The 17,041-nt window shown below is 42.4% G+C and overlaps 1 protein-coding gene across 1 annotated transcript in view; it reads left to right on the top strand.

Moving 5' to 3' along the window:
• Positions 1-15,629, top strand: part of necab1 (N-terminal EF-hand calcium binding protein 1) — a 438,822-nt gene extending 423,193 nt beyond the window's left edge. The window contains exons 10-13 of the mRNA XM_085992697.1: positions 5,713-5,825; positions 8,636-8,713; positions 13,051-13,142; positions 14,490-15,629. Of these exons, the coding sequence (XP_085848823.1) occupies positions 5,713-5,825; positions 8,636-8,713; positions 13,051-13,142; positions 14,490-14,518 (312 nt within the window). The 3' untranslated portion in view covers positions 14,519-15,629. The remainder of the gene's footprint in view (positions 1-5,712; positions 5,826-8,635; positions 8,714-13,050; positions 13,143-14,489) is intronic.
• Positions 15,630-17,041: the final 1,412 nt, after the last annotated feature.

Here is a 17,041-nt window from a genome sequence, read left to right as displayed (position 1 = left end):
ATCCCACTTACATCCCTGCACCCTTATCCATTCCCTCTCTATGGTCACATTCACTTAACTATTCAACCATGCAGCCCTCATAATCCCTATCACTGTGATGCAATGACAGCAACTTACAACACACGGAGGGCCTTTTGTCTCCTACTAAGCATCTATGCTAAGGATTCTCTACACTCACTCCTTCATTCTCACTCAAGCTCCACTTGTGTCCCTCATTGCAGGAAAAGAGAACCCACAATAAGAGGGAAAGAGTGAGGACAGGAGGAGGGCCACCCTCAGTAGTCCAGCTCACCACCTCGGAGGAAGCAGCCCTGGAAATCGCCGGTGTCGAGGATGATTCGCAAGTGAGGGGCAGACAGACGGGCGCATCACAGCAAGCTGGTGACAGAATAGTTTGGCATCTCATTGACGTTGCATGAGTGACTGATAATGATTCTGATGCTCTAACAGATTGACATATGATCATCTGCACAATTCAATGTGCATTCAACCTTTACCTCACATCTCTAACTCTTTCCTTTACTCCCCCACAGGACCATCGACAGCCCCCGTCCCCACTGTCCAGGAGGAACAGCCTGAGCTTCAAAACTCCTCAGAGGAAGCTGCAACCTCTGAGGGCGCAGCGTCAGCAGAATTCAGCGCACCCAGCACCAACGCACTCACAGCTCGGTGAGACCTTCGCGAGATATAGTGCTGTCACCTGGTGTATCACAGCTCACAAGTGAGCATCAGCAGATGGTGGAGATAGAGACAGCAGTGGAGAGTCAGCAGTGGAGAGTCCTCGTCGCAGGGCGCAGGACTCTGCCAGCTCGGCTCAGCTGCATGTCGACCCTGTGCCTATGGGTCCATCCAGGAGAGCGGTGCTGGAACTCCAGGAACAGGTGTAGGAGTCTCTGGCAGGTTTTGTCTCCAGGGTCACTGCGAGTGTGGAGCGAATGGAGGAGTCTATCGTGAACATAAGCAGAGCCGTTGTGGAGGCATTGGTGCATGAACGCATCACCACAGAAAGGATGGCAACCTCCGTGGAAAGGATGGCTACGGTAGAGGAGAGGATGGCTACGGCCATGGAGGAGCTAAGTCGCCAGGGTCTTGAAAACATGGTCATTGTTTAGAATAGACTGGCATCTCTTGAGGAGCAATGGTCAGCTATTGAGCATAGAAACCAGACCTTCACGGAAGTCCTCTGGAGTAGGACTTCCCATGCAGAAACGGGTCCTCATGGCCCCCCTGAAGTGCAGCAAGGTGCTGTCAAGCCACTTGCTAGTTCTGAAGTGGGGCTGACCCATGAGAGGGATGTTGGTGACAGACAACAAGGAAGTGGGGGCTCCTCTCCTAGTGCTCACACGACCATGCCACTGCAAAGCCCTCGGTCAGAGCCCCACCAGAGTCCTCACCCAACTGAGATGGGTGTCTCATCCCCTGCACAGCCGCAGGAGCAGCAGACTGTTGCTGAGCCCTCACAGGTTCGCAACCCCAGAGGACGGCCGCCAAAGATGTCGAGATAGGAGCAGCAGGAAAGTGAGCAAGGGGCCTCCACATCTGCTGAAGCCACAGGGGAAGCACCACGTAGGAGCACATGTAAGAGGAAGATAATGCACAAGTAGTCACAAGGGTAGTCACTTGGGTGTTATATTGCGTTTAGTTTTGAAATGCCATCAGTTACTTGTTGTGATAAAAAAAATTCTGAAGGCAAACTGTTGAAGTTGTGGCCTGTGTCATTTCGCAAATGGAACATCCACATTGAGGGCTTAGAGCGACTTCCAATTGTCAGTATGGTGGTCAGAGTGATAGCAATCTGCAGATTCTTGTCCATTGTCGATGCTCTGGTAAGAAGGTGCAAGGCAAAAGTGTTTGATTGTGCAGGCTAAGCAAATCTGGCCAACATGAGTGCATCCCTTGCATCCCAGGCAGGAATGTGGTCGCGTGCTGGCGCCTTCTGGCCTGTGCAGCTTCAGGTGGGTGAGCAGCAGCTTGGCGCTCGTGTTGTTGCTGTTGTTCATGGTTTGGCTGCTGCCACTGCTGGTCTTTGTCTGAATCTGATGTCCAGGAGGAAAGGAAATAAATGGTTCCCATGCTTCTGGTGTGTGCCTCAGTTGAGGAAGCGCTCAGTTAAGGTGGGGAGAGGGGTTTCCCAGGAGGTCACACTGGCGATGGGTGTCAGGCTCCAAACTTCCACAACAATGAGTAGGCCTGCTAAAAGTTCCCCCAGACCTGAGACAACAAAGTTCTGCCACCTGCAAATGATCATTGGTGAAAACTCCTTTTTAATGGTGGAGCTGCAGCTGTTAGTAAGCAATCCACTTGTGAGGCCACCAGGATTAACTGGCGTGTTCCAGAGGAGACGTGCAGGATGGGGGGAAAAGTGTTAAAATCAGAAAGGCCTCTCAAACTGGGATTATAGTGACAATTAATTGGTTGTTAAGGGCCTTACGGGCCTATCCCGCCTCTTGGAGGCGGGATGGAAACTGGGTCTGAAACCCCAAATCTGGGAAAATTGCTCAGAGGCGGGCTGGAGATGGGATCGGAGCCGCCTGCCATTTTTTGCGATTTTAACACCTCTCACGCCTCCAATCCCGCTTCCTCGGGCCTGGCAAAATCGAGCCCTATGACTTTGACCCGGCGCAGCTAAATAGAGCTGGGCTATGACACCGCCCATTTTTGGGCCATATCCAATTTCTAGGCCATTAATTCCCAAAGGAGGCTGTTGCAGAACAATGCACACTCCTGCAGTCAGACGTTGGAACCATTTCTAGGACAGAGAACGCTATGTCAGTGACTGTGAAAATAACACCTGTGTTGAACTGTTTATCTAGCAAGCTCACTCCAAGTAATTGTGGGAGACTTCTGTCACATTTCCCAACTTTCAGTACATATTTGCATCACACAAGTCACTGAGGTGTTGTTTTCCAGGGTCAATGATTTCATTAGTTTCTCTTTGGAAAGCAGTTAGCATCATGAAGAAGTCCTCCATGTTGCAGGTTTACCCAGATTACAGGACATTAATGACTGCAGTCATGTGGCCATATGCACACCTATCTGCAATGCCACTTAATTCGAGAACAGAAAGGGCTTTCACTCCATGAATGCACAGCTGTTCTATGACCAACTCTACTTATGAATGCCTATTATCCTGGCAGCTGCATGATTCCTTCATCCTATGACAGTCCACAGTGAATTACTTGAACTGCAATGAAGACTGTACAGATGGTTGCTGGGGAACCATTAATAGGCATTACAGCTGTCGATCATAACATTATTTGAGAAACCCAAAGACAAGGGACGAGGAAAGGTATAGTGCAGTGCACTCTTCCACCCGGTTTACGGGCAGGGTTAAAATCGATCCTTGAGGATGTGTGAGGAGAGTGGGAATGTGTGAAAGATTGAGAGATTATAGTTTTCCATAAACATACTTGAAAATGCACTAGATGCCACCATTTTAAATGCAGATTTCTGAATTTCTTCACTGGTGCATTTCTTGGACTCTCTAGAATAGCAACCCATTCTCTCAGTCAGGTGTGACAGCTCTACAATTCAGGTCTTTTCAATTCAGCTCATTCAGCACCCCTGCCCTCAGTGACCTTCGTTGATCCCCGGTTCCCCCAATGCCACAAATTTAAAATTTGTATCTTTGTGTTTAAATCTCCCCACAGACTTGGCTCCCCCTATCTCTCCTCAAGCCCTAATTCCCCCCAAATGCTCTATTGCTCTGACTTCAGCCTCTTGTGCACCCCCCCTCTCTTCACCCCACCATTGGTGGCCACTTAGGCATCACCAGAATCTGGAATTCCCTCCCAAAACCTTACTGTTTTTTCCACCTCCCTCTCCTCCTTTAAGATCCTCCTTGAAACCGAAACCTACCTGTTTAAACAAGCTTTTGGTCGCTCCTCCTAATGTTTCCTTTTTTGACTCAGTGTCCATTTTTATTTATGCCTTTATGAAGGGATGTTTTTCTACGTTAAAGGCACTATATAAATGTTGCTGTCGTCTTGCATGGGGTGCGTGAAACACTTGAGCCAGCTCTGTATTAGAAGCACTTATTTAAATAAACAAGGTACAGTACTTATATGTAATATGTAAAGAATATGCAATGACCAGCAACAAATGTGATAAATGCTATTTATTAGTTATCATTAGTGGAAGCAGTTATCTTTTTGTTATGTTATAAAGGTGGGGAGGTGGCATTAAAATGCAGTTGAGGAGAAATTCAACTTCTACCCAAAACAGGCATGAAATCAGTGATGCAGCCACTCCACCCACCATTCATGCGGACATTAGACCTGAACCCAATACTGCCAGCGAGTGGTGAGCGGGGCATCCCGCTGCAACTTGCTGACTCCGAGAGGGGAACCAATCATGGAAGCTTACCATTTTTCAGCTCCTTCCTCTGGTACAACAAGGTGGAGCGTGCATGGTATACACCCATTTACACCTGAATTTTGCAATCAGGGTCCTACAACCAGCATAGGTCCACAATTTGCATATTTACACAGCCTTATGCTGGTTTCAGGTAGGCAGGCTGCTCGTCCATTTATAGGCTCGCCTGAAAATTACATCAGGTGGGCCTTGGGTGTCAACGGGGTGGCAGAGGTGTTCCCCTAATTTTCAAATGCCAACTGTAAATTTCTCCCCCAGAAGGTTCACTCCAAATAAAAAGAATGTTTAATATCTTTTATACCAATGCTGGTTAGATTTTTACTCCTTGGCAATGACAATCATTACCACATACCCTATACCACAGCAGGAAGTGGATCCAAGCAAAGTGAACTAGTCTATATCAGATTATTTCCTTTTTGAGATGGAATACCTCATCTCCAAACAATATTCTATCTCACGATAGCAAAATACTGCAGATGCTGGAAATCCGAAATAACAACAGAAAATGCTGGAAAAACTCAGCAGGCCAGGCAACATCCGTGGAGAGAAAAAAGTCAATGTTTTGGGTCAAACCCTTTGTCAAGACTGGAAAAGCACAGGAAATGAAATAGATTAAAAGGCCGGGCTGGGAGAGAACAAAAGAGAAGTGAAGAGACATTAAGAGGTATTCAAAACGAGACGAGATGGTGATAGGACTAGTGGAGACAAAAGACGGCTCTAGATTAGGTGTGAAATGCGCTGGCAGAATGGGAGACAGCTGCCATGTGGGAGAGAAAAAAGGGGGGGGGAAAGAGCCAAAACAAAGGTGTGGATAAAAAAATAAGGAAAAATGTAATGGGGGCCGAGGTTATGATCTGAAATTGTTGAACTCGACATTGAGTCCGGAAGGCTGTAAAGTGCCTAATAGGAAGATGAAGTGCTGTTCCTCGAGCTTACGCTGAGCTTCCGTGGAACAATGCAAGAGCCCGAGTACAGTGAGGTCTGAGTGGGAATGGGGCGGTGAATTAAAATGACAGGTGACCGGAAGCTCGGGGTCATCCTTACGGACTGAATATTCTATCTCATGTCCCAGAACTAAAAATTCTCACCTCACCCAACCAAAGCCAAACCTAACCATAGGATCTCACAACAACTTTGTGATGAGAGTTAAATGTTAATATATAGGTATAAACCTGTTATAACAAATGTGTTTCTGAAGAAAGCATAGGTAAGTAGTCATACTCTGGCAAAGACTATTGAATAACAAGCACTGAGTAGATTTGCAATCAACAACAATGCTTTTAAGAATTTTATTATTAAGCAATATTTCTTAATCTGCAAATGATTATTTTTTCACAGCACATTCTTATTGTTCAGCGGCAGATGTCTATACTGGAAGAGGAACTAGAGGAATTCCGTCTAGCTTTGAAGCAGTATGTGGTATCTGCAACTGCACAAACAGGATATTTGCAGTAAGTATGAAGATCTTTGTGAAATTTATCTTTGCAGTACTGTAATAAAGTCTACTGCAGGGTTTTTATTGAACTGTATCCTTCCCCCTCTTTTAAAAGTACTCCATTTATAGTGCAGCCATTTCTAACAACAGTAGTCAAGATAAAGAGGCAATAAGAAACGTGGCTGCTATATTTACAAACAGTTTTGTAAATGAAACAGTTTTGCTGTCACTTACCTTAGGGTGGACAGACATCTGGTTTTGAGCTAGTTTCAGGATGCCTCTTACCACAAGTGATTTTAATAAAGAGAAACCGGACAGCAGCGGCTTAGTTTTCAATTGTTACATTTTAATAAAATGCTGTACATGTTTGACTGGACACTTTTCAACTATAGATGTATTTTTTTTTAATGCACACCATGCCAGTTTTGGATTATGCAAAAGGTGGCAGCACCTCTTACGTAAATAACTGAAGAAATTTTAGAGTACAAATAAAGTTGTTTAAAATCTCTTTTAGAAATGCGTTGATATGATTGCCACTTATCTTGTTTTGGACCAGAGAGTCTGCTTTTTGAATGGGTTGTCTCAAAATGTTTTAAATGTAAACCACATTACTACCCAAATATAGAAGAGCAGGAGTGTTTGGGACACCTCAATCACCTCCAACACCCCCTCCCCTTACCACGGCACCTTCCAGTGCAAGCGCAGGAGATGCAACACCTGTCCTTTTACCTCCTCCCTTCCCACCGTCCAGGGTCCCAAACACTCCTTCCAGGTGAAACAGTGATTTACTTGTACTTCTTGCAATTTAATATACTGTATTCGTTGCTCACGATGTGGTCTCCTCTACATTGGAGAGACCAAACGCAGATTGGGTGACCGCTTTGCAGAACACCTCTGTCCAGTCCGTAAGTATGACGCCGAGCTTCCGGTCGCCTGTCACTTTAATTCTCCGCTCCACTCCCACACTGACCTCTCTGTCCTTGGCCTATTACACTGTTCCAATGAAGCTCAACATAAGCTTGAGGAACAGCATCTCATCTTTCGATTAGGCACTTTACAGCCTTCTGGACTCAACTTCGAGTTCAACAATTTCAGACCATAACCTCTGTCCCTATTTTTTCACATGGCAGCTGTTGATGATTCTGCCATTCCCATTTACACCACTTCTATACCCATCTTTTGTTTACTTGTCCCATTACCATCTCCTTTTGCTTTGTACAATCATGCCTTTTGTCATTTAATCACTCCTGCTTTCCACCCTATCACAGACCTTCCCTTTTGTTCTTTCCTTCCCTCCCCCCTTTCCCTGGCCCTGCACTTGCTTAAAAATCTGTTACATCTCTAACTTTTTCCAGTTCTGACTAAAGGTCATTGACCTGAAACGTTAACTCCGTTTCTCTCTCCACAGATGCTGCCTGACCTGCTGAGTATTTCCAGCATTTTCTGTTTTTATTTCAGAGTTTGAGACACTCCTGGTGACAGTGGGGATTTTTTCACTTTTAAGGATCAATTTTACAAAATTGCAATCTTGGTGAGAAGCCATGCCCAACAGAAGCACATTTTGGAAAGTCGTGGGCACATGTCCCATGATTCCCCATCTATTAAAATGAGTGGTTGGAACATTTTGGGTACATGTTCGTCATTTCCTGGCATGTACTCTGCACTGGGAGCACACATTCATAAAAAACGACCCCCTTGTGTCACCAACATTTATGATGATACTGAATCTAAAGGCACAGCTCACATTTTGCCTCAAATGACTGGACATCTGCCCTGGAGGGCATTTCTGCTAAGTTGAAACCCACAAAATTGTTATATTTTTAAAATCACAAACAGGAATTAATTAATGCGGTAATTTGCCTGTAATCAGCTTACAAAATTGGTCACCTATATTTGATTTGAAATCTGTGTTTTTCATTAGCTAATACTGGATCAGGTATATTTCCACCAGTAATGTGCATATTTTTCTATTAAAAAAACAAACTCTTTTCATGTGTAACAGTAGTGCATGTTTTGTTGTCTGGAAAATAAATAAGATTACTTCATTTTAATAAAATTGTTATCTTGTAATAACAAGACTCCTAGCTGGCAAAGCAATTGCATATGAATCAGCTATTGCCTTTGCAATTGCATTTTGTAATAGGATACATACTCATATTTTGTTAAAGAAAGACTTGCATTTATATAGTGCCTTTCATGACCTCAGGACATCCCAAAGCGCTTTACAGCCACTGAAGTACTTTTGAAGTGTAGTCACTATAGTAATGTAGGAAACGCGACAGCCAATTTGAGCACAGCCAGCTCCCAGAAACAACAATGTGATAATGACCAGATAACCTTTTTTTAAGCGATGTTTGTTGAGGGATACATATTGGCCAGGACACCGGATAACTCCCCTGCTCTTCTTTGAAATAGTGCCATGGGATCTTTTACATCCACCTGAGAGCGCAGGCGGGACGTCGGTTTAATGTCTCATCCAAAAGACAGCACCTCCGACAGTGCAGCACTCCCTCAGTGTCAGCCTAACCTTTTGCGCTCACGTCTCTGGAGTGGGTCCTGAACCCACAACCTTCTGACTCAGAGGCGAGAGTGCTACCCACTGAGCCATGGCTGACATGATGAAAGCTTGTTTAAAACATACAATAAATTCCTTCTAGTCATAAAACTATACTTGAATAACCTTCATATTCAGATGTAGACTGTAACTGTGCTCTATATCAATGTTAACGTGAACTACGCATCAGTAATATATTTATAATGTTCTTATTAATTACTATTTTATATAACATGCTTTTATTAATTGGGAATCATTGTTTTATTTCATAGTGTCTCTGTGCAGAAACTTTCAACTGAATCCCGTTTTATACTTTACGAATTCTGGGAAAACACCAATCTCTGGAAAAAGTAAGTCGTTTGACAGTCTGGTTAGAGATGCACTGGATGAATAATAAAACTTGGTGGAATAGCTAAAATATACAATTCAGTGACATCAGCTGCACTGCTTAGTAGTTGGGGCAAATGAGTAACATAGATTCAACCCACTTGCTATATTTTTCTACAAACCAATAAATCTTATATATTCGTACAGATATAAAGGGAAAGGATATTTAAAAGGGTGTGCATCATTGGTGATGCCAATGAAATACAATGGCTGGGAATTTCCTTGGAGCTGTTCCCGTGCCGCCATCGTTACTTTGCTGGAACTGTGGTGGAACTCCTGCTTATGCATGTAAACTCTCCCTGTCTCCCTGAGGCTGAACTAGACTGTTTGCAATCTTGGTGTCGTATCTGACCCCAAGATGAGCTTCAGACCACATATCTGCTCCATCACCAAGATTGCCTACTTCGATCTCTGTAACATCGCCCGAATCCGCCCCTGCCTCAGTTCATCTGCTGCTAAAACCCTCATCCAAACCTTTTTTGAACATAAGAAATAGGAGTAGGAGTAGGGCATCGGATCATCGAGCCTGCTCCACCATTCAATAAGATCATGGCTGAACTTCTACATCAACTCCACTTTCCCGACCTATCCCCATATCCCTTGATTCCCTTAGTGCCTGAAAATCTATCAGTCTCAGTCTTAAATATACTCATTGACTGAGCATCCACAGCCTTCTGGGGTAGAGAATTCCAAAGATTCACAACCCGCTGAGTGAAGAAATTTCTCCTCATCTCAGTTCCAATTGGCTGACCCCTTATCCTGAGACTATGACCCCTAGTGCTAGACTCTAGTTCCAGGGGAAACAGCCGCTCAGCATCTACCCCGCCAAGCCTTCTAAGAATTTTATATGTTTTAATGAGAGCACCCTTCATTCTTCTAAACCCCAGAGAATATAGGCCCATTATACTCAATCTGTCCTCATAGGACAGCCCTGTCATCCCAGGAATCAACCTAGTGAACCTTTGTTGCACTCCCTCCAAGGCAAGTATATCCTTCCTTAGGTAAGGAGACCAAAACTGTACACAGTACTCCAGGTGTGGTCTCACCAAAGCCCTATATAATTGCAACAAGACTTCCTTACTCATACTCCAATCTCCTTGCAATAAAGGCTGACATACCATTTGTCTTCCTAATTGCTTGCTGTACCTGCATGTTAACTTTCTGTGATTCGTGTACAAGGACACCCAAATTCCTCTGAATACCAGCATTTACTAAAAAATTTTTAATATTCTGCTTTTCCATTCTTCCTACCATAGTGGATAATTTCACACTTCGCTACATTTTACTCCATCTGCTACCTTCTTGCCCAATCACTTAACCGGTCCATATCCCTTTGCAGCCTCTTTACGTCCTACTCATAGTTTACTTTCTCACCTAGCTTTGTATCGTCAGCAAACTTGGGTACATTACACTCGGGCCATTCATCGACGTCATTGATATAGATTGTAAATAGCTGAGTCTCAAGCACAGATCCTTGCGGCACTCCACTAGTTACACCCTGCCCTCCTGAAAATGAACCGTTTATTCTTACTCTCTGCTTTCTGTCTGTTAAACAAGCCTTAATCCATGCTAATATAGTACCCCAAATCCCATGAGTCCTAACCTTGTGTAACAACTCTTGTATGGCACCTTTGTTACCTCTAGATTTGACTATTCCAATGCTCTCCTGGCCGGCCTCCCGCCTTCCACCCTCCATTCTCTTGATCTCATCCAAAACTCTGCTGCCCGCACCAAGTTCCGTTCACCCATCACCCCTGTGCCCGCTGACCCTACAGTGGCTCCTAGTCCACCAACAGCTCAATTTTAAAATTCTTACCTTTGTTTTCAAATCCCTCCCTGACCTTGCCCTTCCCTATCTCTGAAACCTCCTCCAAATCTACAACTCTCCGAGATCTCTTGCGCTTCTCCGATTTTAATCGCTCCACCATTGGCAGCTGTGCCTTCAGCTGCCTAGGCTCCAAGCTATGAAATTCCCTCCCTAAACCTCTCTGCCTCCCTCCCCTCCTTTAAAATGCTCCTTAAAACCTATCTCTTTGACCAATCTGTCCTAATATGTCCTTATGTGGCTTGGTGTCCAATTCTGTTTGATAACGCTCCTGTGAAGCACCTTGGGACATTTTACTACGTTAAAGGCGCTATATAAATGCAAGTTGTTGTTCTTGTAAACGGGGTTTCCGCCGCATTTCCCCCAAAGTAATGCTGGCAGAGGAATTTCCTAGCCAATATGTATGCCTGAGCAGGTCTCAGGCAGAGCATATCTGCAGTAATCATCACCAATTGAACCAGCACTGAACATAAAGAGAGTTTTATGCATGAGTTTAAGCTAGTATGCTCGGGAGTGGAGCTTTGATAGAAACTTGGCTTTAGTTGGGACAACCCTGGTTCTAAAATTTAAAGAAGTAAAAAAGTGAAGTGTAGTATTGTAAAGATCACACAGGTTAGTGCAGCTGAGGTAGGCCTATTCAGCACATCTAGCTTATTCCTCCATAGAACCTCACAATCTCATAATAACATCCAAACTCCTCTTGAATGACTCCTGAGTTTTTGCCTTCACTATCCAATGTGGAAGGCCAATCCAGATATTAGTTACTTTTTCTGTGAAGTGCTTCCTGACATAAGTTCTGAACATGCCTTTTACCAGTTTGTACTCATATCCCCCTATCCTGGAGTCTTGGTACTTAGTACTTAGGATTTGCACAGACTTCTAGCTACAGCTCTGTAAATGCCATCAGCTGTCAACCTCAGCTCTAACCACACTGTTGAGTATGGGCATTCCATTGGGTCTTACTAACAGCTGTCATAGGTTAGGAGGAGAGACAGGAGTTCGGGTAGAGGGAAGAAAAGCAGGTGTGCTTGCACCTCAGGGGTCTGCTGTCCAATTGGATTTGTCCCAGGAATGTTTTCAGACCATAGCACACCTACTTGGCCATATTTGAGAAGACCTGCTTTTGCTGTTTCTGTTTCACAAGGGAGCCTGTGGCAAGGTTATGCCACCTACTAGAATTTTACTTGCCAACAAGATTTCACATTTGGACAGCCATCCTGGTTGTGAAAGTCTTTAAACAATTGAATGTTTAAGCCAGTGGATCCTAACAGTTCACAGAATCTTTATTTTCCAGGGGCAACATTTTTGTCAGTTTCCTCATGGAAAGGAGACAACAGCATGAGAGGGAACAGCACTTTTACCAGGTGGTAGAACTCCCTAAAATGCAGGGCTGCATTGAGAGCACACTTGTAGCCATCATGGCATCTAAACAACCTTGTAGCATATGTTGTGTATCAGAACTTTGAACTCCACCCATTCCCCCCCCCCTGCAGAAACCCAGTGGGGACCAGTTAAAATGGAGTAGGAGACTTATCCGCTGACCTCCAGCAGACTGCAATTTAAATTGTAGCAACCAAGGACTTCTATTCGAAGCCGACGGGGTCCTCTTTGAAATATGCAGATCTGGTCCCAAATCCAGTGGGGTCTTTCTTGAAATATGTAGATAGGGACCCCATTGTCATTTTAATGTTGGCCTGTGCAAGAAAGCAGCAGCTTACCTAAAATGCTGCAGCAAGCGGGAGAAGGATCAGCAGGAGAAGAGGCCCCTTCAGTAAGTTCATTTCCTTTCTTTGTGGGGCCAGGAGGAGCAGTTATTTCCCCACTTCCCAAACTGCTAACCATCCAAAAACCCCCGTCATCACATTTACCTCAGGTAAAACTAAAATATTGATTAACAGGTAGGAGATATTCAGTTCTTTCAAATAATATTCAGTTGGAGCATTTTGTATTTCCTTTTTTGTATGACTCCACCTCATTGTTCTTTGATGTAATGTTTTCCTGACTGGCCTGTTTGGACACCATTCACACCTTTGATTGCTGTGATTATCTCTCTGCCGAGGTGTGATAAATGGCAGTTGGCAAGATTACCTGTAAACATCTGACATTATTCTCTGGCTATATAAGCTGTGTCTTTATGCATTTCTCCACTTCACCTGACGAAGGAGCAGCGCTCCGAAAGCTTGTGATTTCAAATAAAGCTGTTGGACTATAACCTGGTGTTGTGTGACTTCTTACATTTCTCCTTTTTTAAAGGTGGCAAATTATAAATAGGTTCTGGAGTTTCCCCGTTCCCTCTATCAATGTCTTTTTATAAAATTATGAAGTATAGATTGGCCATACTTGCATATCTAACAATTTCAGGTGTTATTGTTTGTTCATGCTACCTGTGTAAAATGACATTTTTGTGCAGTAATCATGAAGTGTGGATGATTGATTGTTGATATTTCTCTGATTTATATGTCAATCACCACACAGCCACATCCAGACTAATTATAGCAAGACCTTTCAGAGAAGCAATGTTGATTTCTTGGACACTCCAGAGCTAACAACAACAATGCTTGTACCTGGTAAGATGCAAATTTTAAAACTTCACATTGCTCATTACCAATCCGATTGATATTACCTTCTTTCATGTGTAAGAAGCTGCTTTCTGGTAGCTTTTCTCCTTCCTGATGAAAATTGTAATGGGGGGATGAAGCAAAAATTTGTACAAGACATTGGTTAGCCCACAGTTGGTGTATTATATGTAATTCTGGGCATCCTATTATAGGAAGGCTATTAGAGCCATGGAAAGAGTACAGTGAGGAGTCACCAAAATAATATCAGGAATCTGAGGTTATAGTTATAAGGAAAGGCTAGCAAAAATGTGGGCTTTTTTCATTGGAACAGAGAAGGTTAAGGGGTAATCTAATGAAGGTTTTCACAATTATGAAAGGTTTTAGAGAACAAGTAATAAAAGATTGTTACCACTGATTGGCAAATTGGTAACAAGGAGGTATTGATTCAAGATTATTCCGAGAAGAACAAAGGGAAAGTTCCAAGAATTTTTGCACACACGTACCTGGAATTTTAGGAGGTGGTGGTGGTAGGTAAGGGGATTCTCCTGATCATCCGCTGTAACTTTGGTGGATGGTCACCAGAAGCACTGGAGAAACAGATTAAATATCTGTTTAATCACATAATCACAGGCATCCACGTCTGGAGCAGCACAACTGGGACACCCACCCTGTGAACCTGGAGAGATTTCAGAAAGGCAACTTGCCATCCTATTGATGGAGGCACAGGCAGGTCCAGCAGGAGATTTGAAGGAATCCTCTGGCATTTTCTGATGCAGATGGCCACATACTTGAGTAGCAATCAATCCAAAAGTGACATCAGAACAGAGCGGCAGCCAGCAGAAGAACATTTCCCTTCCCACTCCCCTGGTTGGATGTTCTTGGCGTAGAAGCAGAAACCCAGAGGATATGGGTTCACTCTGATTTCCACCTCACCATACTATATCCGCTGGATTTCTGCTCCATTAATGAGCAAAACTTCTATGCTCTCATATTGTTTTGGACATCTAACTTTTTATAAACATTTGTAAGCATAGATCCAAGATGTTGATTTTAGCAGCAAACTTGTTTTGATGGTATAGTATAGTGGTGGACCAACTGAGTCTGCTAAAATTTTTCCAGTAAATGCAAATTAATTTATTATATGTCTCGCCAGTCTCCATTTGAATATTTGATTTAATAGACGTACTTAAGTCAATTGTGACTATGGTAAGGTAAATGCACAAGTGGGGTAATGTGGTACTCATATATACAGTACATGCATTTAACATATTCAAATGAGTCATGATGCATAGGTTTTACATATTTGAGAATTCCTATAATGTCACTCAGTGAATGTTTTCTCTATTTCTTTCACAGCTTCATGGTGGATTCTGAATAATAACTGAAAAATTGCCCTCTACTGTCACAGAAAATTTGTGTAGAATGAAGTTGTGAAACATCTATAGAAATGGCTGAACTTGTATTACTATATTGAGAACAAACTACATTAAAATGATTGTGTAATCCAAACATTTTATAAATGTTAGAAGTAATGTGTTCTAGTCAATAAATCATTGACTAATAGGCAAATAGGCAACTGTATCATTCACAAGCAGCCCAGATGTATTAGTGTTATATATTCTGTAACAGTGATTTATTTTTTGTAATACAGTAATTCAGTTATGTATTCTATTTGTACCACACAACTTCAGATGAGCACATTTTTAAGGACATTATGAAAATGGGATAATTTGTTTCTTGTTATTCAATGTTGAGGAAGTAGGTCCAACAAATCCCCTTTAACATTACATATTAAGTTCCAATATGTTGACCCTTAGGCCACCTGAAAGGATCTATTAGGATAACTGTTGGAAGGACAAAATGTATTTAAATGTAAAGTTTCAGCAGTGTAAAGTGAGTAGACATATTTAAAGAGTGTTTTATGCTGACATCATACTTGTGCTAGTTCATACCAAAAAAAAGATACATTTCAATGGATTTCTCCTGATCTACTGCCATAACTTTGGCAGAAGTTGGTGGAGCCTCTGGAGAAATGGCGTAAAAGCTAAAACTAGCAGCCAGCTACTGCAGTAGATCAGAACACCCATGGGAATTCCAGGCAAGTATTTCATTCTCCTAGGTCTGACTTGAGGATATTCTACTAGTATCTCAATTTAAACTGGCTTCAGCAGTGGCTTGTGTGGTATAAATAATGAATCATGTATATCAGTTTTAGACCCTTTAGCTTTGTTAAGCAAAAATTGAAACTAATGTAATTGCTAATGTATGTGTATCTATAGTGAGCACTTTAAAAGCTATGTTGTAAACTGTTCCAAGTTGATTTCATGGAAATCAAATTACCCTCATTTCTGTAGTTGATAGATATTTGTGGAGGAAATCACAAAAAATTATATTTAAAAATGTTTGATTTCTTGGGCATGCCTGTGTTTTTCCCAATGTACTCAGTAGCTTTGTTAGCTAACTGTGGTTTATTAAAATTATTCTGTGATGAAAAAATAGACTTCTTTTTACCAAAAAGGAAACTGATAAGGATATGCAAGCATTGAAAACACAAGCAAGTTAGTCAAATGTTATAAGAACAAATTTAAACCATAATGGATTTTGACTAATTAGAATCCTTAAGATTCATACAGAAATGTGTTTGCAATATTTACAAATTAAAGTCTGTAACAAAGTCTGAGACAATAAAGCCCAAATATACTAAATAAGTAACAAAATCACAATATAGATGCAGATTAGACTATTCAATCCTTCCTAACCTCATCCATCCAGAAACAACTTAGTTTCCTCACCACAGCATCCAGATATTTTCTAAAACAATTACAGGATTTCTACCTCCATCACTTTATCCAGGTCCCTTCCCTATGTTGTTCACTCTTTGTGTGAAGAAGTATTTCCTGACATCATTCCTAAATTTCCCTTTCAAAACCATGAATCTGTGACACTTTGTCCTACAGTTAAGGTTTAATTCAAAGTAATTGATTTGTTTTTTCTGTCCCATTTAAGATTTCAAATACCTCTGTGAGGTCCCCTCTTAAGGTTGAATAGTCCAAGTTTTTCTTCATAATTCAATTCTCTAACACTAGGGATGGACCTCCTGGCTTTTCTCTGCATCACCTCCAGGACTTAAATGTCACGCTTGATTTAGGGTAGTTATGGAAAAGGACAAAGATAGACCAGGAATAAAAGTTCTCAATTGGGGAAAAGCTAATTTGACTAAACTGAGACGTGATTTAGCCAAAGTGGACTGGAGACGGAAACTTGAAGGTAAATCAGTGTCAGAGCAGTGGGAGGCCATTCAAGGAGGAGATCCTGATGGTTCAGAGCTATTATGTTCCCTTAAAGAAAAAGGGTGGGACTAACAAATCTAGAGCTCCCTGGATGTCAAGGGGCATACAGGGTAGGATAAAGAAAAAAAGGGAGGCTCAATACTGCAGAGTATAGAAAGCCCAGGAGTGAAATTAAAAAGGAAATTAGCAAAGAGAGGGCATGAAAAAATATTGGCAAGTAAAACCCAAAGATGTTTTATAAATACATTAAGAGCAAGAGGATAACTAAAGTAAGAGTAGGGCCTATTAGGAACAATAAAGGTAACCTGTGTGTGGAGGCAGAAGACATGGGTATGGTTCTTAATGAATACTTTGCATTTGTTTTCACAAAAGAGAGGGCTGATGCAGACATTGCTATCAGGGAAGAGGTGTGTGAAATATTAGATGAAATAAACATAGTGCAAGAGGAAGTATTAAGGGGATTAACATCTTTGAAAGTGGATAAATTCCCAGGCCCAGATGAAATGTATCCCAAACTGTTAAGAGAAGGAAGAGAGGAAATAGCAGAGGCCCTGACCATAATTTTCCAATCCTCTCTGGCTACAGGTGTGGTGCCGGAGGACTGGAGGACTGCTAACG

This window comes from Somniosus microcephalus, chromosome 7, assembly GCF_052327205.1.
Source record: "Somniosus microcephalus isolate GS21.2 chromosome 7, FLI_Smic_1.0, whole genome shotgun sequence".
NCBI classification, from domain to species: Eukaryota; Metazoa; Chordata; class Chondrichthyes; order Squaliformes; family Somniosidae; genus Somniosus; species Somniosus microcephalus.
The sequence above is the reverse complement of the archived record's forward strand: the minus strand, read 5'-3'. Positions and strand labels throughout refer to the sequence as shown.